This window comes from Phyllostomus discolor, chromosome 5 (assembly GCF_004126475.2).
Source record: "Phyllostomus discolor isolate MPI-MPIP mPhyDis1 chromosome 5, mPhyDis1.pri.v3, whole genome shotgun sequence".
Taxonomy (NCBI): Eukaryota; Metazoa; Chordata; class Mammalia; order Chiroptera; family Phyllostomidae; genus Phyllostomus; species Phyllostomus discolor.
The window spans coordinates 142,097,470-142,109,667 of NC_040907.2; the positions used below are offsets into that span (position 1 = coordinate 142,097,470).

General features: G+C 35.9%; 1 protein-coding gene across 3 annotated transcripts in view; it reads right to left on the bottom strand.

Moving 5' to 3' along the window:
• Positions 1-12,198, bottom strand: part of ASAH2 (N-acylsphingosine amidohydrolase 2) — a 95,597-nt gene that overhangs the window by 27,238 nt on the left and 56,161 nt on the right. For all 3 annotated transcript variants that reach the window (XM_036026945.1, XM_028512975.2, XM_036026946.1), the window contains exons 9-12: positions 10,718-10,843; positions 7,366-7,452; positions 5,572-5,676; positions 5,355-5,436 (exon numbers count right to left, since the gene is read on the bottom strand). In XM_036026945.1, the coding sequence (XP_035882838.1) occupies positions 5,355-5,436; positions 5,572-5,676; positions 7,366-7,452; positions 10,718-10,843 (400 nt within the window). The remainder of the gene's footprint in view (positions 1-5,354; positions 5,437-5,571; positions 5,677-7,365; positions 7,453-10,717; positions 10,844-12,198) is intronic.

Sequence of the window (12,198 nt, forward strand, 5' to 3'; positions counted from 1 at the left end):
GAAGCACAGAGTCCCAAACAAGTTGGACACAAAGAGGACCACCCAAGACACATCATAATTAAAATGACAAATGTTAAAGATAAAAAATCTTAAAAGCAGCAAGAATAAAGAAGAGAATTGCCTACAAAAGAGTACCCATAGACTGTCAGCTGATTTTTCAAAAGAAAATTTTCAGACAAGAAGGGACTGCCAAGACATATTCAAAGTGATGAAAAGGAAGGACCTACAACCAAGATTACTTTATCCCACAAAGCTATCATTTAGAATTAAAGGGCAGATAAAGTGTTTCCCAGACAAGATAAAGCTAAATGAGTTCATCATTACCAAGCCATTATTACATAAAATGTTAAGGACACTTACTTAAGAAAAAGATGAAAATCAAAATTATGAACAATTAAAATGACAACAAAGTCACAATTATCAACAACTGAATCTAAAAACCAAACTAAGCAAATAACCAGAACAGCAACAGAATCATAGATATAGAGCTCATTTGGAGGGTTATCAGTTGGGATAGGGAAGGGGGATGATGAGGGGAAAGATGCAGGGATTATGAAGCATAATTGGAGGTACAAAACAGACAGAGGGATGTTAAGAATAATATAGGAGATGGAGAAGTCAAAGAAGTCACGTGTATGACCCATGGACATGAACTAAGTGTGGGGGTATTGCTGGAGGGAATGGAGGTACACAGTAGAGGGTGCAAAGGGAGAAAAATTGGTACTACTATAATAGGATAATCAATAAAATATATTTTAAAAAAGAAAAATAACTAACCTATGGGAAAACTGCATCTTCATTACTTCAAATGTGTAATTTGAGTCTAAATGTTTCTGTGATTAAAAACAACTATACTCTTTCCAACAGATGATAGAACTGAATTAACAGGGAAATATTTAGTTAACAATGTTTAATTAAATTATTCATTGACAAAGAAAAGGTCAATAAAATGTATAAATTTTAGCTAGAGTAAACAAAATAAAAAGAGAAAAGACTCAAATTATAAGACTCAGAAATGAGAGAACACTTCACTTCTGGCCTTAGTGAAATAAAAAGGATCTGTATACTGTGAGTAAATTATATGCCAATAAATTAGAAAACTTTGGTAAAATGAACATATTTCTAGAAAGACACAAATTGTTAAAAACTGACTTAAGTATATATAGTCTCACTAGGTGGGTAAAAAGTAAAGAAGCTGAGTTAAAAATCACTCCAAAGAATTGCTCAGCTCAGATGATGTCACTGCTGAATTCAACAAACATCTAAAGAACAATAAATAGCAGCTCTTCAAAAACTCTTCCAAAAAAATAAAAGAAGAAACACTTCCCAACTCATGGTATGATGCCAGTATTACCTTGATACAAAAGTGAAGACATCATAACAAAATGAAATTATAAATCAATACAAATTACAAATATGTACACAAAAATCCACAACAAAATACTGGCAAAGTGAATCCAGAAATATATAAAAAATATTATATACCATGACTAACTGGGACTTATCCCAGAAATGCAAGATTGGTTTAACATCCAAAAATTTATGAATGTAATAAATCATTTTAATAAAAAACAAAAATCACATGATCATCCCAATAGATGCAGGAAAAGCATTTGACAAAAATCCAATTCCATTTCACGATAACACTCAACAAAATAGATATAGAAAGGGATGTCTTCAACTTGATAAAAAAAAAACCCCACAGCCTATGTCACAATGATGAATGACTGATTGTTCTCCTACTATCAGAAACAATACAAAGATGTTCACCCTTGCCACTCCTAGTCAACACTGTAGTGGAGATTGTAGCCAGGGAAATTAGGCAAGAAAAGGAAATTAAAAGCATCTAGATTTTAAAGGAACAATAAAAACTATTTCTATTTGCAGATTAAATGATCTTATATATAGAAAACCCTAAGTAATCCACTAAAAAATTATTAAAACTAATAATCCAGTTCAGCAAAGTCATAGGATATAAGATCAATATGCAAAATCAATTGCATTTCCATACACCTTCAGTGAACAATCCACAAATAAAATTAATAAACAATTTGATTTACATCAAAAAGAAAAAATACTTAGAGATAAAAAATAAAAGAAGTGTAAAATTTATACATTGAAAACTACACAATACTGTTAAAAAAGTAAAGATCTAAATAAATGAAAAACATTTATATTTAGGGATTATAAGACTTAAAATTGTTAAGGTTGCAATACCCCCAATTAAATCTACAGATTCAATGCAGTTTCTATCAGAATGTCAGCTTACTTCTTTTTAGAAATTGGGAAGTGGATTCCAAAATTCATATGGAATTGCAATTGCAGAGGACTCAGAATAGTCAAAACAATCTGAGAGGAAAAAAAAGTAGAACTCACATGTCCTGGTTTCAAAATTTGCTACAAAGCAACAGTAATCAAGAAAGGGTAGTACCACTACAGGATACAGACATACAAGTCAACAGAACAGAAATGGGAATCCAAAAATAAAACCATGTGTCTATGGTCAGTTGATTTTCAATGAGTGTACCAAGAATTATTACTTATTTATCAACAGGTAAATAAAACAGTCTTTCTAGGAATAATGCTGGGATAGATAGATAGCCACAAGCAAAAGAATGAGGTCTGACCCTCTGACCCTTACCTCAAATCATATGCAAAAGTTAACTCAAAATTGATCAAAATTTAAATGTAAGAGCTAAAACTATAAAACTCTTAGAAAGGAACAGGGGTATGTCTTCATGACATCAGATTTAGCAAAAGATTCTTAGATATGATACCAGCAGCATGAGTAACAAAAGAAAAAAATAGATCATTTGACCTCATCAATATTGAAAACTGTTGCACTTCAAAGGACACAATCAAGAAAGTGAAAACAAACTCATAGGATGGGAGAAAATACTTGTAAATCATATACTGACAAAGAATTTCCATACAGAATATGTAAAGGACTCTTACAACTCAATAATAAAAAGACAAATAGTCAATTTAAAAGTGAGGAAAATATATGAATAGACATTTTCCAAGAAATATATACAAACAGCCAATAAACACATGACAATACACTAAGCATAATTAATCATTAGGGAAATACGAATCACAACCATGAGGAGATACCAATCCATACTCAATAGGGTGAGTAGAATAAAAAAGTCATCAATAAATCAAACAGCAAGTATTGTGGAGAAAAGGGAACCCTTGTGCACTGTTGGTGGGAATGCTGGTTGGCGCAGCCACTGTGGAAAGCAGTATGGTATTATGTCAAAATATTAAAAATGGAACTGCCTTATGACTTAGTGATTCAACTTCTGGGAATATATCTGAAGAACCCTGAAACTCTAATTGAAAAGAATATAGGGACCCCCATATTCATTGCATTATTTCCAATAGGCAAGACTTGGAAGCAGCTCAAGTGTCCATCAGTAGATGAGTGGATTAAAAAGCTGTGGTACATGTCACAACAGAATACTAATCAGCTGTAAAAAAGAAGGAAATCTTACCTTTTGTGACAGCATGGATGGACCTGGAGAATACTATACTAAGTAAAATAAGCCAGTCAGAGAAAGAAAAGTACCATATGATTTCACTCATAGGTGGAATCTAATGAACAAAGTAAACTAACATACAAAATAGAAACAAGCTCACAGATACAGAGAACAGACTAACAGGTGTCAGAGGGGAGGGGGGTTGGGGAGCTGGGTGAAAAGGTGAAGAGATTTAAGTAAAAAAAAAGCCAGAGAATAACAGGTATTGATAAGGATGTAGAAAAATCAGAACCCCCAAAACATCGGCTGGAGCCCTGGCTGGTGTGGCTCAATGTATTTGAGTGCCAGCCTGCAAATCAAAGGGTCACTGATTCCATTCCCAGTCAGGGCACATGCCTGGGTTGTGGACCAGGTCCCCAGTAGGGGGTGCACAAGAAGCAACCACACATTGATGTTTGTCTCCCTTTTTCTCCCTCTCTTCCCCTCTCTAAAAATAAATAAAATATATATATCTTTTAATTGGCTGGAAATGATAAATAGCACAGCCACTTTGGAAATAGTCTCACATGATTAAACATAAAGTTACCATGTGATCTAGCAATTTCACCTTTAGGTATATATTCAAGAGGCAAAATGAAATCACATGCCCAGACAAAAACTTACACATGAACATTTGTAACAGCATAACTCACAAAAGCCAAAAAGTGAAACAACCCAAATGTCCATCAGCTAGGGAATGCATAAACAAAATCTGGTAAAACCATGCAGTGAAATATTCACTCATAAAAAAAGGAGTGAAGTAATGATGCATGGTACAACATAGAAGAACCTTGAAACCATGATGCTAAATGAAAAAGGGCAACACAAAATGCTACATAGTTTATGATCCCATTTATAGGAAATGTCCAAAATAAGAAAATATAGAGACAGAACGATTAATAGTTACTTAGGTTTGGGAGATTTGGGGACTAGGGAGTTGTAATAACTAAAGAGCATAGGGTTCCTTCCTGAGGTATTGAAAATGTTCTAAAATCAATTGTGGTGATAGTTGCACACATCTGTGAATATATTAAAAACTAGTGAACTGTAATATTTTCAATGGACAAATTGTATGGCATGTGAATTATACCTCAATAAAGCTATTAAAAATTATTGTTTTAGAAAATTAGACCAATGTGGATGAAATATTATGAGGAAAGATGGTGTCAAATATATCCAATTGGAACTATATTAATTAATGTTTTAATTAATGGTTCCAAAATATACATACATAAAAGATGAGAATGAAATAAGACATACTGTTTCCTATAGATGATATCCCTTCTTTTTTTTTTTACTTTCTGTACTTTACAATGACTATTATTACAATAATAATCAGGATAAAATTATAAAACCTAAAATAATCAGTTATAAATTTGTGGAAATACACACAGAGAGGACCTGGGACCACATGCATTAGGCTCCTAAAGGCCTTTGCCCTCTGCCCTGAGGAATTTTGGCTTCAATAAAGGAATAAGGAAAAGAGAGACACTAATTAACAAGTTGGAAGAGCTGACTTAAAGGTACAGGGACAAGTCCCCTTTGCACCCCCAACTCCACCCCTGCCCAAGGACAATTTAAAAGTATTCATTCATAGACTACAACACATACAGAATTTGTCTCTGATTCTATTTGAATCCGTGGAAAGCTGAGTTACAAAAGACACCTGTGCCTGGGAAATCTAGCTGTCATGCACAAACCTGGAATATCTGCACACCCCAGAATTTAGAAATAAAAATAGAAATTCTATTGGCCTCAAGTAAACTCTCTTAGGAGACACAACCTTGAAGATTCAGAACCTGGAACCACAGAGTTCATTAGACTGCACCTCACCCTGCGTAAAATTGAAGGTCCCAGCTCCATCAATGGTGCCAGCTGCGAAACTGTAGCCCAGTGCTGGTTTACATGTTTTTACCTAAAGGAAAGATTTGAAAAACAAAATGGAAACAAGGAAAGATCAAAAGAAACGGAAGTTAAACTTCCACTAATAATGAGATCAGCCCAGAGCTTTACTGTTGTGGCATAAACAATGTGACTCAGAGACACTTACAGCATGCGTGGAATTGAGCAAGACCGTAACATCCGTCATGTTCACCCACTGGTGAGCTGAAATCACTGGTCCAGTTAACTCCTGGGAGGCCAGGGTATACAGATCCTAGAAAACGCACAGTGGCTAACTGTTATGAGCAAAAAGCTAAAATGAGTACTACCCCTGTACCCAATAAGCCCCGGTTTGGAGAAGGATCTGCCAGCTGAGTTTGGTTTTGCTGGCTGCTTAGAAATAGCCACTGCCCATGTGGGTGTGGGACCTCTCTACCAACTGTTGCTTCCCTGACAATTGAAGGCCCTGGATGGCTGACTTGTGTCTATTCCCCGCCCCCCACCCCAGATGAAAGAGTAGTGATACAGGATGTGGCACAAAAGGCCCCAGCCTCGCTTGAAAGACAGTCAAAAAAAATTAAGATTAGAAGTAAGAGGGTCAAATTACTCTCTTTGCCAAAACAAGCACTTATCATTAGGCATTGTCAGAATCGTAGAGACCTCCGCAGGGCCGGGGCCTGAGGCTGGCTTGAAAGACTTCAGGCCCCACTTAATCTGCATAAACTCCCCTAACACCCCACCCACTCTTTGATGGTCCTTTTTTGTTCGATATGGTCAATTTATGTGAGTCAAAACATGTTTCAAAATATTTGTTTGTATTGATCTGTCATACAATATAGCTAAATCCTGCTTCAGCACAAGTCCCTTTGCCTGACACACAACTCATTTCCACGCAGCCTCCATCACTGTTTCAGCAGCCACCTGGGAGCTCTCAAGACAAGTGAGGCCAGCTGCAGCCTGCCTCCCCTGATAACAGGGACGTTTTGCCTTGCTGAGAAAAGAATGCAGAATGTGGGACAAACCTCTGTGGCTCCCAGGCCCTGAGAGGTAACAAAATTTCTGCGACCAAATTGTGTCACAGGTGCACTCCCTAAATAGAATCTGTTAATTGAGAGCAATCCACTGATAATACCACAGTAATTAAAAAGAAACCACAGCAATTAGGGCTGGCTAGTGTCTGATGTTATAAAAGGTGCTTTTGTTCTTCCTTAATTCCTCCTGAAACATTTTACAGCCCTTGGAACAAAATATTTACTTACACACAAACACTTAAGTGTGTGTACACAACGAAAGTATAGGTCAGCTATAAAAAGGAAGGGATTTAACTATCTTTATCAGAGATATCTCAGCTCTCCAGCTCACACTTTGTCTTTTCAATCAGAAATCTATCTCCATAAAAGCTGACACATAACATGGAACAAAATGGAAGATAAAATTTACGAGAGGGAGGAGGGTAGAGTAAATCAGCAATCTCACTGGACATGAGGTTCTAGAACGTATTTGAATCCAAATTGCAAGAGAGTGAGCTGTGCTACTCGGCTTTGCCACCTTGCTGAAGGAAAAGTTAAGAAGTGTCTAAGTGATTTGGCAGGCAAAGCCCTGGTGACTTCTGAGACTTTGGAAATCTGGTCATGTCTGACAGCACAGGAATTGAAAACCCTACAGTCTGTGTACCATCTCACTGTCCAAGGCAACCACTCTGGATGAAGTAAAATGTTTTCCTGATGACTTGGTTTTAATTGTACTTCCTGTGAGCAGTTGGACAGAGCAGTCAGAGAGATTCCTGTGTGGCTTGTGAAAGGAACCTTCCTAACTGCCACGTAACAGCATCCAGTCTTCCCGAGTCCTTGGTGCAGCTTGAGCTCTTGTCTTCCTTACAATTATTGACTTCCTAATGAACAACGTTGGTAGATTTTCAAGAACAGCTTAAATGAAGATGGAAGAAGCTGGGTGCCCAGCTTACCTTTGCTTTCTGGTACAGGGTCCGTCCTATGATCTGCGTGCTGTCAAGCATATCCTGCCCAGGCCCTGTAGCCATGCACATGGTAGGCTGGAACAAAATGAGACATGATATGTTCTTAGCAAAAAAAGGCAATTACTTTAAGAAACAGAAAATTACAAGTGAATTTAAGTAAATATATTTTAAGATACAGTCTAGTATTTCTTTTCAGATAGTCTCTCAATTTAAATATTAAGAAAAACAAAACTGTTCATTAAATTGGAGTAGCAAATATCTTTAGAAATCATCTATTACAGCACCTACTTTTAAAAATAAAAATATAAGGCTCAGGTGTGTTAGAGGATTTTCCAAAGACTATACAGGTAGCTGAGACCTAAAGCCATGTGTCTCCACTCACTGCACATGTCTGCTTGCTTGTTCTTGCTTGTGGTTCTTGCCCATGATCACCTTAAATTGAAATTCAATTAAAAGTATATTGGAAGAACTAACTGAGCCTTGGGGAAAAAACACAGTAAATAAATCTGACTCTATACCTTACTTCTTACATCAGAAATTTTTTAGATTAATTAGATATTTAAATATTATAAATGAAGCCAGAAGTATTAAAATTATGAGTGAATATATTTTAAAGTCTGAAGGGTATGGAAGACTCTTCTAAAATTATATAGAACAGGTTTAATAAATCTGACAACTTAAACACTCTAAACATTCATATGGAAAACCAAAACCTAAGTAAGGCTAAAGATAACTGGTAAATGTGGGAAAAAGGGATTGCACTATTTATGACAAACTAAGCCTTTAAAATATTAGGAACTTTAAAGTCAGCAAGAAAAAGTATCTTTATTAATACCTTCTGATTTATCCATACTGAGTTATCTCTTATTTGTAGTAAAAAAGTCCTATCTGTATATCAAAATCATCACATTGTAACCTTAAAATTAAACAATGCCATGTGTAAATTCTATCTCAATAAAGCTGGAAAAACATAAAAGTAAAAAATCATCATAATGGGTGCATGATGAAATACAGGGGAAAAAAGGTAATTCACAAAAAAGAAATGTAAATATCCATTCAACATAAAAATATGTTCAATCTCACAAATAATCAAATATAAATTTAAGCTGCAAAGAGAACTCTGCATATTGTGTTGGTAACAGTTGAAAGACTGACAGTCCCGGGGTTGGTGAGAGATCAGGACACTGCCGCTGGGTCTCTGTGGGTGGAAACGTGACTGAGGGAGCATTTGGGCAAGGCGTAGCCTGTGTTGGGGGCGGGGATGAAGGAAGAAAGTAGGCAGGAAAAGAAAATACATCCGCAGGGGACTGGTTAACTGTGGTACTTAAAACTGAAAATTACAGAGTGATTTTAAATGATGTTTTAAAGTATATTTGCTGGAAATAAGGAAGCAGGTTATAACTAAAAGTACATGATCCACTTATGTAAAATTTTACATGTATATATGTGATGGACGCATAAAAAGTTGTCTGGAAAGAAACTCATTAAAATTTCAACTGACTGTGGGGTAAGAGGGTACTCCTTTACATAGTTTTATTTTTTCTGAAATTTTACAAATTGTTTGAATTATAACAAGCATATATCTATTCCTAAAAAAATATTAAAAATTTTTTTTTAAAGAAACCACATTAAAGCAGACAACATGGCACCTTTCGCCACATTTCCCTCTTTCTCCTTCTTATGTGGACCCTGACTTCGTTCAGAAAGCCACCTCCCCTCGCAGCCAGTGGTCCCATTCCTAGTTCATGATTAGTCTAACATGATCACAGCCATGCCCTGCACCTCACTGAAGATTGGTCAGAACTCCAGACTAAGCCAGTCTGGAACATACCATTCCCCAGCACCTGTTTGGGTCCAGGGATGGGCATGTGACATAAACTGTCTCCACTCAGATAGGAGAGAATTTTTCCATCCGGCAAACACACTGGAAGTGAATTCAATGCATTGAGGGGAGCAGAGAAAAACAGAATTCTATTGAGGAAGGGGTATGATTTTATGGTAATTTTCCTATTATAAAGTAATCTATGCTCATTGTAGGAGAAAAACAAGATGTATACATAGAAAAATAATAAATAAAAATAACTAGAATAAAACCTACTTATAATAGTACCAAAAAGAGAAAACCATAGTCAATAATTCAATGTGTTTTACTTTGTCTTTTTACTATGATACATTGATTTTCAAAATTGCAACATAATGCATATTCAATATTAAATACTGATTTTTTTAGTCAACATTATGTGTTATGAGCTTTTCCCCACATTAAGTATTTCAACAGAAGACATTAAGATTAGTTGATGTATACTCTATTGCATATAAGTACAACTTTTGAACCATTTCTTCTGTGAATTTTGGAATTCAATAGGTAATCATCAAAGCTTGTGAATTAATAGTGTGTGAAAATTTTGCAATAAAGGGTAATGAAAGAACATTTTCTATATAAAAGTAGTAATATATACTAGAAGAGTATAATTGCTAAACCTATATTGCTCATGGGGTTGATTGGAATAGAATAAATAGCCCAGAAATAGTGTTTAATAAAAGTAGTATCACAGATGAAATGTTCTTTAAATACAAAGAGTAAGAACCCAGAAACGAGCATCTGTTCATTTAGATGAAAAATCTGAGTGGGCTTCAGGGAGGGGGAAGCTGTTACATAAATGATGGCACAGCCTTGTTTAGCTTTAAAACTTACCACACAGACCTACAGAGAGTCATAAAACAAAGATGAAGATAAATTGAGTGGAAAACTCAAATCCTGGACCAATAAAAAATCAATAAATGAGTTATAAAATGTTGTTTATGGCTACATATACAAATACATATGAAGATAGTACATCAGCAACTTCTGGAAAGGGTAGAGGGGGGAGTAGAGGGTGGTAAATAGGGACTTTCACTTTTTACCACTCTATGCTCTATCTTGTCTGAGTTTTTACAGCATGATTTTGTAATTTTCAAAGAAAAGAGGCTGATCTTATATTTTAAAAAAATCTATAGACTTCATAATCAGTGAGAAATGTGTCAGGCAGGGAGTTTTGGGTACTAGCCTGTGACTGCAGAAATACCAAGGCAAAACATAGCAGACTGTCCAAATTTGGGGAAGGATAGTTAATCTCTGACATTTACTAAATTGTCTCACCATTCAAAAAACTTCATAATCATATGGAAAATTATAACTTTAGCCAACTGAAATTTAGTGGGTGCTTTTGAGAAGAGCAGATAATAGAGATTAAGTAGGCCAGAGTATTCTTGAGGAAAACATACTTGTAAACTAATGATGACTATTTAAACATAAAATATAGATGAAATACAAAAACAGATTCATGTCATAATTACCTACCCCACCGATGGGACAAGTGCTGTTGACGTTTTCACAGGATTCTCCCGTGTTGACACAGTGTGGGCCAAGAATATTGGGGGACACGTCTCCTAGATTTGATGAAGCAAAAGCTGCTACGAACGGTCCCTGCCAAAAGAACAGCCAGTTGCCTTTTATTCTTTATTCCCATGACTTCAATTAAAAATGCAAACATTCAGTCTGCTTTGGTGAACTATTCAAAATCATTTGCACAAAATAAAAAGAAGAGTGTACAATATTCTGAGAAAATGTCTTACTCCTGAAAAGGCTCACATTACTGTGAGTGTACATATTATTATTACTCATGACATTCCAATTACCAATAGAGCTGTTTCAAGCAGGACAGTTTCAAATTTGTGCCTCAAACAGAAGCATTTTCACGAGGAACACAGGTACAGCAACAAATTACAAAATGCTGAAACGACAGTCTTGTCTCTGGTGGTGTACACAGAGCTCCAAGGAGCATTTGCCCTATAAAAATAAATATCCTATTGGCTTAAAAAGACAAGAGTGAATCCAGATTTTCCTGCCATAAAACTAAACCTAAATATAGCATCCACTATCCAGGCTTGAGCTTCTGCCTCTTTTCTCTCTCTCTTCAACCTGAAGTGACAATACATAACCTTTTAGAATGATGCAAGGCATTAACCTCAACTCACTGGTCTACCATTCCAGTTTTTCTTTGAGTGGGTAGGGGTCAAATTATTCCAAGTGACAATTTTTCCTTAAATTTTATTGAATTTATTGGGGTAACACTGGTTAATAAAATTATATAGGTTTCAAGTGTATAATTCTATAATACAGCACCTGTATATAGTGTGTGTACCATGCAAAGCCCAGTCTCCTTCCGTCATCATTTACCACCCCCTTTACCCTCTCCTACCTGCCCCCACCCCTCTTTCCCTCTGGTAACCCTACTGTTGTTGGTGTCTATGAGTTTTGTTTTGTTTTTTTTTTGCTTAATCCCTTTACCTTTTTCTCCCAGACCTTTAACCCTCTCCCCTCTGACAGCTGTCACTCTGTTCTCTGTACCTATGAGTCCATTTCTATTTTGTTTGTTTATACCATTCCTTCTTTAATGTCATAAATTTCCTTCAAAAAAGAGATAAGCAAGTATCAGAAATTATGATGCTAAAAAGAGTATTTATTTCAAAATACCTAGAACCCAGCCAGTGATCGTAAATAAGAACCTCTTTTCTTTTTTCCTAAAACACAGGCTAAAATGAAAAAATATACGTTTTGTCAAGAAAGGAGCTACAAGATCAGAGCAGATGCTCTCAGGGTCAATATCTTTATAACAGAGCATTATTCTAGTCGAGGGCCTGGGGCTCTCACCCTATCATATATTCTTCTGCATTCAGGGCTTAGATGCTGGTGTCAAGCGTAGCAGGGTCCCTCCTCTCATTTATCTCTCTGTGGTCTCTACTTTACAGACTTGAGCAGCTTCCTGGTGTGCAGGGCTG